Consider the following 19,893-nt stretch of genomic DNA (forward strand, 5'->3'; position numbering starts at 1 on the left):
TGGGTTGGTATTGTTACTTGCTTGTTTAGCTCTGCAGTCTGTGCGATGTTCCGTCTGCGGTTGAGTTCCTGCCTGCTCGGGTATTGTTACTTGCTTGTTTAGCTCTGCAGTCTGTGTGATTTTTCGTCTGCGGTGGAGTTCCTGCCTGCTCGGTGTGGCTTTGGTAAGTTCGGCTACTGTGTGGCCTGCATGCAAGAGTCGATGGTTATTTGAGCATTATAAGTTAATGGCATTCTGGTTGAATACTGAGGGTTTGTCTTCTGGTTAAATACTGAGGGTTTCTCTTACCTGCATGCAAGAGTCATGGTTATTTGAGCATTATAAGTTAATGGCATTCTGGTTGAATACTGAGGGTTTGTCTGAGGAGAGGTCGCTGTCACCGTGCCAAGAAAAACAGCAGCGCGGGAGAGAAGAGGACAAAAGGAAAGGATCTGCAGGGTTGGGAGTCGAAATCTCCTTGAAATCCAAATTCATACAAGAAATTCTGAAACGAATTTCTGAAGGTTCTGCTTGCATCGATGGGCTGGGTTCTCTATACTGACAGGTAAATTCCTTAGGTTCTTTTAGGATTCTCATGACTGAATTCCTTGGGTTCTTTTACGATTCTGGTGACTGGCTTGGTTTGCATTCATTCACATTTTACCTGTCCATTGTCATCCTTAATAAGGCTTGGATTATAGATTTAAATTTCTGCAATTTTAATTCATATATTTTTAGTGTTTCACAGAAGCGGACGACCCGTAATGACTTATACCATCTTCTGGCAAACTGTTGTGATTGCACTTTGGGGTTAAGTGGGGAGTGAAGCCCTCTACAACTTCTGCAGATTCTGTTGGTTGATCATCTCACTAATCATGGGATACCCATTACATTAAATGCAAGTGCAGGGCACCTCTCTGTTTTAGAAGAATTTCGACTTTGCTAGCTTCAGATATACTTCCTCCACATTTACCTCTTTCTAGTTCTCAGTTTGCAATGGCCACAACATTCAGGTAATGATTTCTACCATCTTTTGGCGTACTGTTGTGCTTGCAGAAGTTCATTGATTATGGGATACCTATTGCCATGAGATACCCATTACGTTAAATGCAATTGCAGGACACCTCTTTGTCTTAGAAGAAATTTGACTTTCAATTTCTGCCAATGTGATTCGTTTTTTTTCAATGACTTACAGAAACAAATGACTCGCAATGACTTGTATATTTTCACATTTGTGCTTGCATCTTGTGAGGAGTGGGAGAGCAGAGGTCGCTTCCACTGTGCCAAGAAAAACAGCAGAGCGGGAGAGAAGAGGATGAAAGGAAAGGCTCTGCAGGGCTGGGATTCGAAATCTCCCTGAAATCCAAGTTCCTTACAAGAAATTTTGAAACGAAATTCTGAAGGTTCTGCTTGCACCAATGGGCTCTCGATACTCGCAGGTAAATTCCTTGCTCAATGAATTCCTTGCGCTCTTTTACGGTTCTGGTGACTGGCTTGGTTTGTATTCTTTCACATTTTACCTGTCCATTGTCATCCTTAATAAGGCTTGAATTATAAATTTGAATTTCTGCAATTTGAATTCATTTATTTTTAGTGTTTCATATATACTTTTACAGAAACTGATGGCTTCTGCCATCTTCTGGCAGATTGTTGTGCTTGCACTTTGTGGTTAAGTGGGGAGTGAAGTCCTCTACAACTTCTGCAGATTCTGTTGTTGCTTGAGCATCTCACTAATCATGGTGTACCCATTACATTAAATGCAATTGCAGGACGCCACTCTGTTTTAGATATACTTCCTCCATATTTACCTCCTCCTCGTTCTCAATTTGTGATGGCCACAACATTCAGGTAATGACTTCTGCCATCTTCTGGCATACTATTGTGCTTGCACTTTATGGTTAAGTGGGGAGTGAAAGACTCTGTTGCTTGATCATCTCACTAATTGTGGGATACCCATTAAGTTAAAAGCAAATGCAATTGCAGGACACCCTCTGTTTTAGAAGAAATTCGACTTTGCAAGCCTCAGATTTACTTCCTCCTTACATTTACCTCGTTCTAGTTCTCAATTTGTGATGGCCACAACATTCAGGTAATGACCTCTACCATCTTCTGGCATCCTGTTGTGATTGCACTTTGTGGTTAAGTGGGGAGTGAAGCCCTCTACAACTTCTGCAGACTATTGCTTGATCATCTCACTAATCGTGGGATACCCATTACGTAAAATGCAATTGCAGGACACCTCTCTGTTTTAGAAGAAATTTGACTTTGCAAGCCTCAATATACTTCCTTCTCGATACATACCTCGTTCTAGTTCTCGATTTGTGATGGCCATAGCATTCAACACAATGCGGTTCCTGCCTGCTCGGTTAACTGTATAGCAAACGTTTGGTTGCGGTTCTGTTGTTCCAGGTCCGGCTTGTATGCCTCGACTGTCTGGTATCGTTTTGGTAAGTTCGGCTATACCTGTACAATGCTGAGCATTTGCTACCAAAAACATTCAATTTTTTTTATTTTTTTTGGAAAGAAAGTACCCCCATATTTGGTCGGAGCGGGATCCAAACCCCTGGTACAGGTCAAGTGTTCATATAGCATACCGGCATGCCCCGAGATTTATATCAGAGGAGCAGTTTTTTTTGGAAAGTTGCTAATTTTATTGATACTAAATGCTAGTAGCTATAATTTGATACAAAACCAGAAAGAATCTGCAACATGAACATGATTAGACTTAAGGCCGGAAGATAAGAGTACATGAAAAAGAGTTTGAACAGTGAAGGATGCTTAATGAATTAGTTCATACGAGCGAGTTTTGGAATGCACACCATTGTTGTAAAACTCTGAGATTTATCCTGAGTTTTCCAACTTTTTCCGATTCAAGTATGAATTTATGGTTGCTGAGTTTTTGCCAAGTTTTCCTATTCTCTATGTTGATGACCCCAACTGAGTTTTCTTGAGTCCGACTTTTGCAACACTGACGTAGACATCTAGAACTGGGTGTTTTCTGATATCTTTTAAATCAGACTAGGTCAATCAGGTTTACTGGTCACTTGGAGCAGTTTGTGATGGCATATAATTTGTGTATAGTCACTACATGTACATGCTTGGTGCCTATTTCCACCTAGTTACAAATAGTCCTAATAATGGTCCCAAATTTTCAGGTAACATAATATGCTGATCTCGACAGATGTTGTGTCAAATAATGTTATTGCGGTGCCAGCTGTTTTAAATGTTATAAGGTGTCCGTCTTGGCAAGAGTTTTTCAACTATATTGAAATGTTCTTGTGAGATGCAACTGCTTGACAAGTGCCGTTAGTTCTACATGATTTACGATTGTTTTTCAATGTTCATGCATGAATAGAGTAGTTTTCAATATTCTCCCGAGGTAGATTTCACTGTTAGTGTGCTAGATTATTGGTATGATTCAGAACTATCACAATATGCTTGACAATCCTGGGGAACCTTTTCCCTGGGAAAACATTGAATACTATAAAAAAGACTGGAAGCTCATTTGTAAGATAATGCTGGTTATAATGAACAGGCAATTGAATAAAACACATACTCAGACATTGAAGCAGTGTACCAATGTTTGACAACAGAATATGGAGTGAAGCAGGAGGAATTGATTTTATATGGCCAGTCTATTGGCACTGGCCCTACATTACACTTGGCAGCTCGCTTACCAAGGTTGAGGGCAGTTGTTCTTCACAGTGCTATACTTTCAGGCCTCCGTGTACTTTATCCTCTCAAAATCACTTTCTGGTTTGATATCTATAAAGTAAGTGATGGAAACAATAAGCCGATTTGTGTTAAGCATCCGATATATTTCTATTCACGTTCCTATTTGAAGATTTTTTCACACCAAACATGGCCAGCATGTTAAGTAGAGGTATTTGGCTCTGCAGAATATTGACAAGATCCGACATGTGAAATGTCCTGCACTGGTGATACATGTAAGTACTTGTCTCCTTTTGTCGTAAAATTTATTTATTGTCATCATAGAATCTATGTTTATGCATAATTGATATCCTCCTAATGAATGAATTATAGTCATTATTCTTTATGTCAGGGATAAATACCCTCAACAGATTATGGCAAGTCTTTTCTTTCATTCAACTAGAAATAGTCTGCGATATACATAAACGTCACTTGTGTACAAGCTTTGGTTGGTCAAGAAAATAGAAATGTGAAGTTTGCAAAATCTAGTACTTTACATAGTAAATGGTGTGCTAGTACATGCCTGCGGTATACTGCCTACAGACGAAAGTCGACTCAAAAAGCAAAAGGCAGAGTTGGTTGAAATTGAATGTTCAGCCGCAATTAAAAGAAAGTTCAATTGCACTTAGAAACCCAGGGTATAATGTCTACATATCTGGTTGCAAGCTACAGGTAGTCAATTTGCAACTAGGAGACTCTGTTGATGTGGGCATCATTGAATGTTATGCAAGTCAGGGAGGTGATTATGCGTTATAATGTGCCATTTTGTCTTCCAATATATCATTAAGTCACCTCTGAAGATTGTTTAAGATACTTGGGCAGCTGGTCTAGTATTCCAGCTGGTTAGTAATCACTCAGAGGCTTGTCATGTATTTAATTGGAATCATTATGGACGCGATGTGATGCAAAGGGTACTCAAAGGAGAAAAGATGTACCCTCTGTTGTTTACGTCTGAATGCAGTTTTTTGTTTTTATTATTATCTTTTATGTCGTACATTTCAGTGCTCTATCTCTGGTAATGAATTAATTTTCGTAAGAGGTTTTTTGTTTACATTGTATGGGGCATATTGTACCTGTCATCATGAGCTACTAAAAGGCCCCATTTAAGATATTTTACTCACATACAGATCATTAGGGAATGGGGTGATGACTTTATGAACTATGAGGCTAGACATAAAGTGACTAGGGAAGCTTTTGACACTATTCAAGTCCTCCTGTTTCATTGGAAGCAATTATAGTTTTATGTAGAATGCATGTAATATGCATTAGTGGTGGTTAAAAATTTTGAATTGAAGGATTGACTAAACATTGATGTTTCAAACCACTTTTGCTTGAAACAGCTATGCCACGAGAAAGACACGAAAATTGTTTGGAGTCACCATGCCTTCAAGTCTGTCTGGAATTCATCCTCTTCTCTTTATTAGGACGCTGCAGATGAGCCAGTGGTGCTATCCCAGCAATGTGCCACTTCGTTACAAAGGTTACAAGTGAGTGATTATTGAACAGACAGATTTCTTTCCTGCTTGCTTGAGCAACTGGTTATGTTGTTACTACTATTAACCCTAAATTTCTTAACAGTGACGAGGATTGGCAAGACAATGATGGAGCATTAAACACAATCTCGATGCTCTATCCCCGCTTTCCTGAGCCCCATCCCCACTGCTTGCTAAGTCCAGAATTAACGGATGGTCACTCGTTGCAACCAGGTGTTTGGTAAGAACCAGAAAATAACTTGTCTCAAGCTTTGAGAAAGACCTAATTAAGATTTCTAATTTGTGAGATTGACAGGTACTATACAATTGTGGAAGCTGATCACATTCTCTTTGTTATCAACCGAGAAAGAGCAGGGGTACAATTCGATATATTGTACGATAGCATTTTTCAAAGATGCCGAAAGCAGACCAGAGTCATTAGTGCTGTTCCTTCTGTTCACTAGGCAATGGATCATATATGCTGTAATGTGGAGAATTGTATGTGCCACTTATCTAGATTTGATCAAAGAAAGTAGTGAAATCTGCTCATGTTGTAGTTCAAAGGAGATTAAAGTTCATAAAAAGTGACGGAGAGTATTGGTTGACATATTCTTGTGGCATTTCTTGCGACATGGGTGGCCCTGCAATTTTTTTTGTGGCTCTTGATTCATTATGCTAATGTTTAATTAAATTTCAATATCTCTGGTCCAATATTTTTTCATTATGCCAATGTTTAATGCATTAATTATTAGTTAATAAAAATTGCATTGGCAGTTTTTATTTTGTCCCTATGGCTCTTGATTCATTATGCTAATGTTTAATTAAATTTCAATATCTCTGATCTAATATAAAAATATTATTATTATTTATTTTTATTTAATTGTAATATCACACTCTTTCTTGCATTGTTTAAATAAATAATGCATTTTATGATTTAAATTACCCATATAATATTAAATACTGCTTATCCATTCATATTTAATTATAACTATTAAATTATTTATAGTTTTAACTAAGTATAAATTTCCTATAATATTTTTATTATTCAGTATTCATAATGGAAATACTACACTTCCAATCACAAAGAAATAAAATTCCTTGAATAAAAAGATTCGCACATTGAAATGAACTGTTATCTATTTTTTATTTAAAACAGTATTAATTGAATATGACTTTCATAATTTATAACATGTAATATCATTTCTCCTAGTTGTATTAACCTGCAATAATTAGCTTATGGCAAGGCAAGCCTTTCTTGTCACCAGGTATAAAGTTTAATAACATAATAACTTTTAAAAAATCAAGCTGTCAAAACATTATTTCTAACTAATAAAGAGTAATTTGAAGTGTCAAAACATTATTTCTAACTAATAAATAGTTTCTAACTAATAAATAAAGTAATTTGAAGTGTCAAAACATTATTTCTAACTAATAAATAGAGTAATTTGAACTGGTATAGTCAATCTCCATTCTTTTATTATTTTCAATTATCCCAAATTTCGTCATTCTATATGTCATCATATCTCCTATGCTTATGTTATGTCAAATAAATGAATTATATTAAACTATACTCCCTAATTAAGATAATCACAAAATAGAAAAACAACTATGTTTAATGGCATTTGTTTATCTGTGATGTAAGTGCCTTCATTATACTTTGAAAAAATTTCAATAAGAAAACTAACTTGCTTAAATGGAACACAGATATTGCAAAAAGCAAGAGTATACAACACCAAAAGATAATGAATTTTTTCTTGCAGGTCATAATCAATTTACATTTCAACTCGTAGAGTTTAAATGTTTTTTTAATTTTAATCTGTTTATTTTAGTTTTTAATTTATAAAATAAACTTATCAAAATTGCTTTGCTATTGTACTTAGATACTATATTTACTAACCCAAAACTATAAAAAAGACCAAAAGTCATGTCCTTTTGCATCACAACAAATTACTAATTAAATGCAACAAATTACTAATTAGAGATTAGATGCAGGGTTTATTTTCTTTGCTAATTAGTAATTGGACAAATTTAAAGTTCACACTAAAGTTATGATAAACAATATTTTTAAATAAATATATCTTTTGTTCTTTTGACCATGGAATAATTCCCCAATCATTGACATTAACCCCAATGGAATCACTTATGTCCAAACATGTTACTAGATATCTAATCTTTCAATTATGGGTTCAAGACTCCAAAATTTTTAAATGCTTAAGTTCTTCTTTGACTTTCGACAATCATTTATCTAAATATTGAACACTCTCCACCACGGATTTAATTAACAAATTTATATTCATAATAATGTTTATTTGGAAAATTACGTCTAAAACTATTCTTACATTTATCACAATTCTTACTTAACAAACGCAAAGTTCATTATATTTCACTCTTTGCATAAAGTCAAAAAGTCCATACAACAATTCGCTATCCAATTCACTAAATCTTAATACAAATAAGCATGCCTACAACACACTAGTAATGCAAACCAGCTCTGATGATAATGCAAATTAAACACCTATTAAATCTCATCATAATAACTCACCAAACCCTTCTATTAACCGGCAGGGACTAGCGCCACAACAGTGGCTCCTTGTTATAAAAAGGAGTAATCGGTAAAAAGAGACTTTTGATCATCAATAGTAGTATTCATAATTTGTATATGTTTTAAATCCTAAAGAAGATTCATTATGAGGATAATATTGGTATAATTTGTACGTAATGTAAAGTTTTTATATTTTTTAATTTTAGAATTTTGTAAATAGAATGATATATAAAAAGATTGATTTGTGATTAATGTAATTTTTTTTCATGTGGAATTGGAAATAAAATAAAAAATAATAATTTATATAGATAAAGTTTTAACATTTTGTGATGATGATGATGATGATGATGTACTTTGTACGTAATGTAAAGTTTTTATATTTTTTAATTTTAGAATTTTGTACATAGAATGATATATAAAAAGATTGATTTGTGATTAATGTAATTTTTTTAATGTGGAATTGGAAATAAAATAAAAAATAATAATTTATATAGATATAGATAAAGTTTTAACATTTTGGGATGATGATGATGATGATGGTGGTGGTGGTTAACGTCCCCTGAGAGCAAACATAATATATATATATATATATATATATATATATATATTATTTTGAAATTTTGTAGAAATGCAATGTTAAATAAGAAAATGATGATGATGATGATGATGATGATGGTGGTGGTTAACGTCCGCTGAAACCAAACATAATATATATATATATATATATATATATATATATATATATTATTTTGAAATTTTGTATAAATGCAATGTTAAATAAGAAAAAGTAATTTGTATTTTATTTAAATGATTTTTTGTTTTGTTTTAATATTTATATTTTAATTTTGGATTTGTGGAAATAGAACATTACACAAAATGATTAATTTGTATTTAATTTAAATGAAATTTTATTATTTTTAATTTTTATAAAGTTTAAATTTAAAAAAAAAATTAATATATTTGATTAATTAAACTAATTTTAATGAATATTAATAAAGTATTTTATATTTTAAAATTAAGATTTGAGACATAAAACACAGAGGTTATTAAACGTTTATATATATATATACATTAATGAATTTCTAAATATGAGCATCAAAGCTTTCATAGTCCATAATCACAATGGCGATTTTTTTCGGAGAGCTTCACTGTGTATGTGGTGCCAGGGTTGTCTAGCATTTCCAGTAGACACTCCACCCATTCTCACATACCAAATGAAGCATGATGATTATAAAATAATGCAATTGGGTTAATATAAATGGGAGTTTAAGTAAGATGAACATTAGATTAAATGGTCAAAGATAGTTAGAAATTAGAATTTAATTAAGAAATGATTTATTGTCGATTAAATAAAAGAAAAAGAGATTAAGCTTAACAACAATATAACCATCTGCAAAAGCTCTCTACAAAACCCTAGCACTTGTGCCTTTTTGTTGGGAACTGGATTTTCATTGTAGTCCCTACGTGCAACAAAATTCAGGGGTTTCTTAAACGTGAAGCTTGATTCCACACAACTTTCGATGGCTTGCATTGCACCGTTAAGAGTGGGGGCTTCTTATCCTTTGACGAGGTTGAAGTTCATAATAAGATTGAAGTTGGAAACGTAGTCAGCTTGGTTGCATGCCATGATTCCTCAACAGGAGATTTATACTAGAAATTCTCTAATCGGCTTAAGTAAGTTGACATTGTTGTTGTGGCATTGGCGGATCGTACCCTCGATTGTTTTCTCTATCGCAACAACAAATGGAGATCTAATTATCGTCCATTCAGGGTTAGAGAAGTCATCATAGAGTTGGACATAAAAAAATCTTGTGTGGATTATAGGTTTTCTCCTTTTTATGTGAAGGGTCGTTAATGCTCCCACTGATTACCTTGAGTCGACCTCTATCAAGTTATTGTCGTCATCATTACGACCAATCCTCATTCTCCTGTTATCGCCTTCGAGACGACTTGTGTCACCGTTGTTTCTGCCATGGCCAAGGCCATCCCTCAATGTCTTGCTATGACCTTTGAGTTGGCCTCTGACTTTGGTGCTACCATCGTCGATGCAGTCAATGACCTTCTCTCCAACGGTCTGGCGTAGGCCCCCTTTCCCTCCAATTCTTGCGAGTGAAAGATAGTTTTAGATAAGTTTTTGTAGTTGAGTTCCTCCTCCTATGTTGAGGCCAAGGATTCAAATCTACTAAGCTTCTCGGTATTTGTGAGGCCCCTCTCAGGTGGATCTTTCTGTTTGTAGTTGCAAGTCATTGATCTGGTCTCTTCCCTTGCAGTCAGGATTCAAGAACATATTGGAACCCCCTCTGTCTTTATGCAATTCCTTTATGAGGGCCAACAACTTTAGATAGGAATTTACTCAGTGATTACAATGTAGTTAAGGACACATCAATATGTCTATTTTCAAGTTTGATAGTGGAGCTAAAGGATGGGGTGCACCCTCTTCATCTTAGGCCATACCTTTTAAATAATCCCTAAAGCTAGGGATCTTTCATTAACCTCCCCAAAATCTCTCCGGGCTAGCCTTCATTGTGGATCAGGCATAAAATATTCCATCTATTAAAGTGGCAAATGATCGACCCAACTTTCTCAATGTTGACTATACGCGACATGCTATTATTTTTCAATTCAATGGGTTTTGACCTTCAACATTTGTGCTTCAGGAATGGGTGCATCAAACCTAATCCTCGATTATATATCTATTTTTCTACTCAAAAGGTTTATTTATGGTATATTTTAAAAATCAGGAGGATTGACAAAGGGTCTTTGATCTTGGACCGTGGCTTTAGAATTGCTCTGGGATTTTCTTTCAACCATGGTTTCCATATTTTAACCCCCTATCTATGTCCACTTTTGCCACTCCTATTTTAGTTCATCTCCCAAATTTTCCTCTTCATTTGCTACACTCGGATATCCTAGTTGACATTGGTAATTTCCTAGGCCAATTCATTAAGTTCAACATAGACATGCTTGTGAAGGGTATTCTACACTTTACACGTATCTGTGTGGGAATTGATCTCAGCAAGGGATTACCTGATAAAATCCTCTTGAATTGGAGGGGAGTTATTTATTTATAGTCACAAGACTATGAGAACACACCTTTCTATTACAGGCTCTACCAATAGCATGGCTATCTTTAGAGTTCATCTCCCACTTCTTAAAGGCTCTCTCCCCCTTGACTAATATTAAAAGACCCAAGGGTGGAAAGATCAAAAAGCCACAAAGGGTTCTAAGAAACCTTAGTTCCCATGCAAGACATCAAGCAACAACAGAAAACATCCATAGACAAAGCAAGTCCTTTAGCCTCAAAGCAACCAAGGTAGCTCCGCCTCATTCCTCTAATGTTGAGGTTCACCCCACGAATAGGCACGAATGAAACACATCAATAATACTGGCCTTGCTAATGTGTGGGAACAAGCACTTCCATGAATCAGATTTCTCAAATGGTGATAAGGAAGCAACCAACATTAAAGACCCTCCAGAAATGGAAGTGTCTCAAGTAAATTAAGTTATTAACTCCTCTACATACTTTCTAGACAACTCTTTGGAATGGATTGATGTACAAAGAAAAATTCGTCCAATGGCACTGGGGTGGCTAGGGGCTAGGGCTTCGTGCCACTGATATATAGATTCATAAGTAATGAAACACTTCCATCCAAGACAAGAAATTCAATTTAAAACATAAGAATTTACTCCTTCAGAAATTCATTTTAAATCAAAACATCCTTTTCCAGCATTCACGAACACGGAGGAGTAACATGTACAAAGTATGATCATAAAAATGTTCCATAGGCTTATGAAGACTCAATAGTGATCTGAAAATGGGGCACTAAAGGCTTCTTGTCAAGCTTACAAGAACCTCTCCCACTTCCAAAGCTTAAATATTCCCAAAATTTATCTATTAACCAATGTGGAATTAACAATGTGCTTGAACATAGGTGTATGCTTATGTTTATTTTAAAATTGTTTATGTGTTGTAAGTTCTGTTGTTTAAACTGATATAGAACATATAACTGTGGAACAATGTAGCAATTAACAAACACATATAACAACAATATTAATTAGGAGTTCACCCAAAACTCTTGGGCTATGTCTCCATGAGCTCTAGTCAACTCAACTAGGCTCTCTGGGATTATGGTTGAAATCTTTTTACAAGCTCCTCACTCAACTCCATTGGTTTACACTGAACCTATGGGTTTAGAATGCCATCTTATCCCGCTGGCTGTCCTCACTCTGCAGACAGATCTAGGCTCCTCTGGACTCAACTCCTTCAATCAGCGCTCTGAGCGATCTTGCTCTAGCTTGCACCAACTCCCTCATAATCCTCTTAACTATCTCTGGAATGCCTTCTTTTGTCTTCAACCCACTCTGGACACTAGCAACAATTGATCATTTCAACCCTTTGTTGTTCTGCAGCTTCACTACGGCTCCATGGCTCTCTAAAGTCTGCTTTGAGCTCTGTGGCTCTGATACTCTCGCTCTCGGCTCTAGCTCTGGCTCTGGCTCTCACGAGCTTCTCTCGGCCTCTGCGTGATTAAATGGATCGCTCGACCTCCAAGCGTCTCTTAGCAACCTTCCAGCGACCTTTAGCAACAACTCATTGTTGTCAATTGAGCTCTTTGTCAAGCGCTGCTCTCAATCATGCTCTCTGGCTTCTTTAAGGTATTCTCCCGGCTCTGCGACTTCCCCAGTCGTTTCTCTGTGTGTAATCATCCCTCTGCGGCTCTGTGGCTTCTCTGTGTGTTGTCTGTTCGACTGACCATCTGGCTCTGCGGCTTCAAATGCATCATTGTCTACCAAAAATGCTCGCTTGCAGCGTGGCACAGTGATCAGGGTCGTTACAGGGGGATCAGGGCCTTCTTCCAGGCAAAAACCCAAAAATGGACAAATTTCAATACATAGAGATTTTCCAAAAAATACACTATCGGGCGTGAAATCCGGACTTGAAATTCCATTAAATCGCCCCTATAAACTCATCGGGTCCACCATTTTATCGCAATTCGCTATCGCATGGCGAAATGATCAAAAAACCCAATACACAGGAAATACAAAGAAATCTCGTGTTTCCGGGCTTCAAATTTTATGCAATCGGGTCCATAATCCCTATCGGGTCCAACCCTTATCGGCCTATCGTTATCACAATCGCATTAGCCCTGCTATCGGGGATCGCCGATCGCCGATTTCATCTGGACTGTTGATCTGATCCTTGATCAGACGGTCCAGATCGCATCACATATCACTATCGCATCGGCCCTTTGTGTCGAGGATCGCTGATCTCCCGACCGCTGATTTAATCCTGGCCGTTGATCTCATTTTTGATCCGACGGCTGAGATTGCACGCCACAGATCGCTATCGCATGTCGCATTCGCTACAGCCCAGGGGTTCTGTACATCGTCGATGCCGATCCGATTCATCTCATATCGCAATCAGCTCTGCTAGGGGTCCCGACATCGCATTCATGCTTGCCTCCGACCCGATATGTCGAAGATAGGTGATCGGGGGTCTCTTCTACCTCCACTTTAAGTTCGCCCTTTGAAACATTTGCGATGCGATTTCCTTTATAAAGCCTTTTAGGCCATTTTTTGAAGATTTTTCCTCTTTTTCAAAGGAAAAAGGGCAACTTCTTTCTGCGATAACTTCTGCATCCGAGGTTCGTTTTATCCCATTCAAATTGCAGTAGATTCAGAATGAAAAGATCTACGCAATGGGACTATTTCCAGGAGCATCCTTAGACTTTAATTTTCCTCTGTGAGGAACACTTTAGACTTAGAAGTCTATTCTAGATCCATTTTGGATCACACCTCCCCACTAAAAGAACTTTGGGTCTCCAAAAGACTGACATACTGATCTGAACAATAAATGAGAGTAACAACACCCTCTTCTTTCAGCCTCCATACACTTGCCTTGCATAGTGCCTCTGAACCAAAGCCTTTGACCACTCTCCTTCCTGGATGTGTTGGTCCTCCTCGGAAGAACTGCCTTCCTCCTTGCCTTCCTACAGGACTCCTGCTGAGATAGTCACAGAAGGTAGTTTGAACTTTTCTGCCTTGATCATTGATCCATGGTGGCTCAAACAAATGTGAAGTTACATATGCTTCACAAAATTTTCATTTGTACCTGTTTGACAAGCTGTCAACAACAACAGAAATACAAACAACAACTAGATGGCTTAAACTCTTGCTTCAACAAAAGAAACAGATTTCACATCTTGTGAACACCTCCATGTCTTACATCTGCATACAAATGATGGACTAGATAACAAGCCCACAAAACATGCCTTTAAAACAAATGACCCTTCAAGTCAAGCATGTAGAAAAAGACCTTTAAGACTCTTTTTCAAAATATGAAACACTTCATCATTATCTCCATCTTGGAGACCAAGTTAACTTCTCCCAAGTCAACATTACATCACATGCATGTCAAAGCAATCAACCCTGCAAGTTAATTACACATACATGTTCAAAAACAAGGAAATCATCAACAACCCTGTGTTCATGCACAACATTCTCATGCATGCATTTCATCCTTCAACTTTCGCTTAAGCACACTGTACTTTCGAAGCTGAAATGAAATATAATGTTGCAGCAACAAAGTGAGTCTCCTACTCAACTTCTCCATTCACCTTCTTGGTAAAATCCTGCAACTTGCATTCCATTAACAAATAAATGCAAACAAATGCCTTATATCAATAAACATGCAATCTTGATTGGATAAGAACTCTAACCATTTCTTACCAATCCCTTTCAAAGGTACTACCTTTGCCTGCACATCAGCATCAACATGTGAATCATCCTGAGACACATCATTCATGGAATCTTCCTTTCCATTTCTGCCATCTTCTCTTTCCACTTTCTTCAGCTTTTGTGGAAGCGTTATTAGATTCATAGTCCAACACTTTTCAGCAAGATGCCCTTGCTTATGGCAATAAGTGCATTGCATGTGCGTCCTCTTGACAGTGTGATTTTCCTTGTCCAATGGACCTTTGGCTTCTTGCTTCTTTTCCTTCAAAAGTTTCTTGTATGTGGCCATTCTCTTCCAACATCTAGAAACATTATTGTTATCCAAACCACAAAAGGAACATGCAACTCTTTTCCCATATCTATGTGGAAATTTATCATGCTTTGCAAAACCAAAAGGAAGATGATTAGAACCAGATTTATACCTTTCTCTTTCACCTTTATTGCCTTCATGAGGAGGTGAGCAAGTGAAGAAGTGGCTCCCTTTGGAACACCATCAATCTCTTCAAGGCTTTTACAGTTTCCACAACTCTCTGGTTCAAGTGTGTGCTTCTAAACACCTGCATCCTCCAAATGATGTTTCAGGCTATTGCATTCCTCCTTAACACAATCTTCACACTCTTGAGGTAAAGGACCTGCAAATAAACTCCTTCTTGGAGTTGTTTCAATGGCCTTCATGGCAGCTTTGGAACTTTCTCCATAAGACTGTCCATAGCCAAGACCCAAATACTTAGGCCTTTCCTTAACCATTATTGGCTCAACAATACCTTGTGCATGTTTACCCAAGCCTTTTCCTTCATAGCCCATCTTGGACATTAGCTTGGAACCTATGCCTCTGGTATGTTTTTCAAAAGAACCAATATAAACATTCTTAGAATAATTTGAAGACAAACTGGAATGGTTTACCTCTTCTTCAAGCTGATACTTGACTAAGGCTTCTTTGGCAACAAAGAGCTGTGACTCCAACTCATGCATCCTTTTCAGGTTCATGTTTGCAATATGAAGTTGCCTCTCCATTTCCTGCAATTTGTCAAAAAGCAACTGCTTCTCTTCCTCCCCGGAATTCAACTTCTCTTTAAGTATGCTTCTCTTTCTTCCATCCTCATACATTTCTCTCACCATATCCATCATGGTGGAAAACTCTTGCTTCATGTCTTCATCAAAGATTCTTGTGAAGAAAGCAGAATTTGAGGACTCGCTTATAGAAGTTGTCATTATGCCAATGAAAAAAAGAACTTCAAACGAGATTAATAAAGAGCTTATTCAACAACCTTTTGCAACAAACCTCTTGTGCTTCCAGGATTGCTTTGAGGTCCCTGTGATAGAAGAATGCCTTCATCCCTTCTTCCTTCCTGGACTGAGCTATCATTAGCTTTTCCTTCACCTCTGCAGGCTCAAACAATAGTCAATCTACAAACAAGCATACAATCAATCAGACAATCAATCCTTGACTGCCCAAACACCTTTCAGACAAGAAATCTTTGCTCTGTCAATCAAGCATTATGATATAACCTTCTTGAAGGTGAGGTTAATCAATCTCAGGCTCAGATACCACCTGATCTAAAAATGGGGCACTAAAGGCTTCTTGTCAAGCTTACAAGAACCTCTCCCACTTCCAAAGCTTAAATATTCCCAAGATTTATTGATTAACCAATGCGGAATTAATAATGTACTTGAACATAGGTGTATGCTTATGTTCATTTTAAAATTGTTTATGTGTTGTAAGTTATGTTGTTTAAACTAATATAAAACATATAACAGTGGAACAATGCAGCAATTAACAAACACATATAACAACAATATTAATTAAGAGTTCACCCAAAACTCTTGGGCTACGTCTCCGTGAGCTCTAGTCAACTCAACTAGGCTCTCTGGGATTATGGCTAAAATCTTTTTACAAGCTCCTCGCTCAACTCCATTGGTTTACACTGAACCTATGGGTTTAGAATGCCATCTTATCTTGTTAGTTGTCCTCACTCTGCAGACCGATCTAGGCTCCTCTGGACTCAACTCCTTCAATCAGTGCTCTAAGCGATCTTGCTCTAGCTTGCACCAACTCCCTCAGAATCCTCTTAACTGTCTCTCGAATGCCTTCTTCTAACTTCAGCCCACTCTGGACACCAGCAACAGCTAATTATTTCGACCCTTTGTTGTTCTACAGCTTCACTATGGCTCCATGGCTCTCTGAAGTCTACTTTGATCTTTTTGGCTCTGATACTCTCGCTCTCGGCTCTGGCTCTGGCTCTTGGCTCTAGCTCTGGCTCTCACGAGCTTCTCTCAGCCTCTACGTGCATCAATGGATCGCTCGACCTCCAAGCGTCCCTTAGCAACCTTCCAGCGACCTTTAGCAACAACTCGTTGTTGTCAATTGAGCTCTCTGTCAAGCGCTGCTCTCAATCGTGCTCTTTTTCTTCTTTGAGGTATTCTCCCGGATCTGCGGCTTCCCCAGCCGTTTCTCTGCATGTAATCATCCCTCTGCAACTCTGTGGCTTCTCTGCGCGTTGTCTATTCGACTGGCCATCTGGGTCTGCGGCTTCAAACGCATCATTGTCTGCCAAAAACGCCTTCTTGCAGCGTGGCACAGTGATCAGGGGTTGTTACAGAGGGATTAGGGCCTTCTTCCAAGCAAAAACCCAAAAATGGACAAAATTTCAATACACAGATATTTTCCGAAAAATACACTATCGGGCGTGAAATCTGGACTTGAAATTCCATTAAATCGCCCCTATAAACCCATCGGGTCCACCATTTTATCCCAATTCGCTATCGCATGGCGAAATGATAAAAAAAACCAATACACAGGAAATACAAAGAAATCTCGTGTTTTTGGACTTCAAATTTTATGCAATCGGGTCCAGAATCCCTATCGGGTCAGGCCCTTATCGGCCTATCGCTATCGCAATCACATTAGCCCTGCTATCGGGGATCGCTGATCGTCGATTTAATCTGGACCATTCATATGATCCATGATCAGACTGTCCAGATCACATCACATATCGCTATCGCATCAGCCCTTTGTGTCGGGGATCACCGATCTCCCAGCCACCGATTTAATCCTAGTCGTTGATCTCATTTCCGATCCGACGGCTGAGATCACACGCCGCAAATCGCTATCTCATGTCGCATTCACTACGGCCCAGGGGTTATGTACATCGTCAATGCTGATCCACTGATCCAATTCATCGCATATCGCAATCGGCTCCTCCCAGCTCCCGACATCGTATTCATGCCTGCCTCCGACCCAATATGTCGGAGATCGGTGATCGGGGGTCTCTTCCGCCTCCGCTTTAAGTCCACCCTTTGAATCATTTGTGATGCGATTTCCTTTATAAAGCCTTTTAGGCCATTTTTTGAAGATTTTTCCTCTTTTTCAAAGGAAAAAGGGCAACTTCTTTCTACGATAACTTCTGCATCCGAGGTTCGTTTTATCCCATTCGAATTGAAATAGATTTAGAATGAAAAGATCTACGCAATGGGACTATTTCCAGGAGCATCCTTAGACTTTCATTTTCCTCTGCGAGGAACACTTTAGACTTAGAAGTCTATTCTAGATCCATTTTGGATCAAATAGAGTTACACTTGATATGTTTAACTCAGATCTAAAAAAGCATCAAATGAGACTTGAGTACGGAATTAAGTGTAGAAATTCTGAAAGTCGCTAATGAAAGCAAATGAGAATTTAAGTGCAATTCTATCTCATGAATCAAAACACACTTCCGACATACTAAAATTGTTACAAGACTCGATCAAGGTTCATGGTCAACCCTTGCCACAACCTAGAACAATCCTAATCTAATTCAATACTTGCATATTAAAGAGACATAAACTCTTAAATAAGAGTAAAAACCAAGACAACAATTATATTAAAAACTTTAGTAAAATGTCAGTTTAAGAGTTCAATCTTAACAAAACAAGATCAAAGAGTGTTCTGCCACAATCACCAGCTCAACCTAAGTGTGTATCTCTTCATGCATATATGCGTGTAACTTTATATACAAAACATTGGGCCTTTTAAAGAGTTCAAGGTGATCAAATAGTTACAATCGATTGACTAAAGAGAGTAAAAATATATGGGATCTAAACTAAGTTGAGCCAAGTGAAATATTTAGGATTATTTAGCCCAAATTGTAACCGAACTGTCCCAATCATGGCACTATCCTTGAACCAAAGAAACTAATTCCATGTTCGAGAACAAGAAGGACTATTCTGGGATGTTGATGGTCGACTTGGTTGCTTGATGTTGAGTAGAGTATTGAATTAAGTGCAAAACTAAGTACAGAATGATGGCTCCAAAAATGGATGCTTGATACATTGTTGGACTGGGCGTTGGACCGTTGATAACTTGTCCACGCACTTCAAATGATTTCTTATATTCAAGGGTCCTTTTATAGATCAGTCAAATTGAATCAAGAGTTATAAAGTTATTTAACATCTACCTAAACCAATCAAAGACATACGAAAATAACACTTATTAATAAATCTTACCTCCACTGTAAAATAGCATGGTTTAACTAGTGTGGAGTGGTTTTAGGTTACCAAAAGGGGTAAAGTAAGGTAAATGATAGTAAAAATAGTGGGATAAGATGTGAAAAAGGGTACAAAGTAGGGCCCAACAAAGCCTTTAGAATCCCAATTTGTTTTGTTTGCCAAAACACAATTTTTTTTTACAAAATTTTATAAAAAATTCATGTGTGATAACAAAGTCCATTGATATTTCTTCTCACTTTTGGTTTGCAATATTTAAGGGGTGGAACAGTTCAGGGGTCATAATGTTCTCATTTTTATTTCTCTTGCATTGATCACACTCTACTACATATTTTTGAATATCATTATTCATTCCTTTCTAGAAAAATGATTGGCATGCATTATGATAGGTTTTAAAGAAACCTATGTGTCTTGTTGATAGTGAATCATGGGACTCCTTGAGAACTTTGGACTTAAATTTGAAATTTGGGGTTAGGTAAATTCTTCCTTCAAACCAAAAAATATAGTTTTTCCCTTCGGATTTTGAATTTTGAGCAGGATTATTGATTATAGCACATGTTTCTGGGTCTTTTGCATACTCACTTTGAATTTCGTTAACCCACTCTGGAACTACAACCAAAATTGCAAGTAATGACGACCCTTCATATTTTCTTGATAAAGCATATGTTACTATGTTGTGTTTCCATTTCTTATGTAATATCTCCAAGTCACAGGAAACAATTTTCCCATTCATTTTTTTTTCAACTGTGATTCATAGACACTGAGTGACCGCTACATCCACTAGCAATAACCCGAGTAGATCAACCTGAAGGGCTCTACCTGCCAGCCTAATTTTTCGGACCTAACCGCAAGGGTGCCGAGGAGATTTGACCCTGTGACCTCCCAATTAGCAGGGAACTTAGCAACGGGAATTCGACCAACTGAGTTATCTCTTGGGGCTTCATCCATTTTTTATGTTCTGTATGAAGTGTT

General features: G+C 37.4%; 1 protein-coding gene and 1 long non-coding RNA gene across 9 annotated transcripts; both read left to right on the top strand.

Moving 5' to 3' along the window:
• The first annotated feature begins 284 nt into the window (after positions 1-284).
• Positions 285-1,773, top strand: LOC149198828 (uncharacterized). 7 transcript variants are annotated; one of them, XR_016253225.1, is made up of 4 exons: positions 285-544; positions 718-992; positions 1,175-1,418; positions 1,626-1,773. It is a non-coding gene; the product is annotated as an uncharacterized LOC149198828 (long non-coding RNA). The 7 variants fall into 7 exon arrangements; XR_016253224.1 differs by having other exon boundaries at positions 728-992; XR_016253228.1 differs by having other exon boundaries at positions 728-992; positions 1,232-1,418.
• Positions 1,774-3,617: 1,844 nt separating this feature from the next.
• LOC149198829 (uncharacterized) lies at positions 3,618-5,809 on the top strand. 2 transcript variants are annotated; one of them, XM_089399318.1, is made up of 5 exons: positions 3,618-3,751; positions 3,879-3,926; positions 5,031-5,177; positions 5,269-5,403; positions 5,479-5,809. In XM_089399318.1, exons 3-5 carry the CDS (start codon positions 5,071-5,073, stop codon positions 5,624-5,626), a joined length of 390 nt encoding a protein of 129 aa, XP_089255444.1. In that variant the 5' UTR covers positions 3,618-3,751; positions 3,879-3,926; positions 5,031-5,070; the 3' UTR covers positions 5,627-5,809. The 2 variants fall into 2 exon arrangements, with proteins under 2 accessions (XP_089255444.1, XP_089255445.1); XM_089399319.1 differs by having other exon boundaries at positions 3,625-3,926.
• The last annotated feature ends 14,084 nt before the right edge of the window (positions 5,810-19,893 follow it).

Source organism: Pinus tabuliformis, chromosome 2_1, assembly GCF_031772625.1.
Source record: "Pinus tabuliformis cultivar Carrire ecotype Pingquan chromosome 2_1, CPIR1, whole genome shotgun sequence".
Taxonomy (NCBI): domain Eukaryota; kingdom Viridiplantae; phylum Streptophyta; class Pinopsida; order Pinales; family Pinaceae; genus Pinus; species Pinus tabuliformis.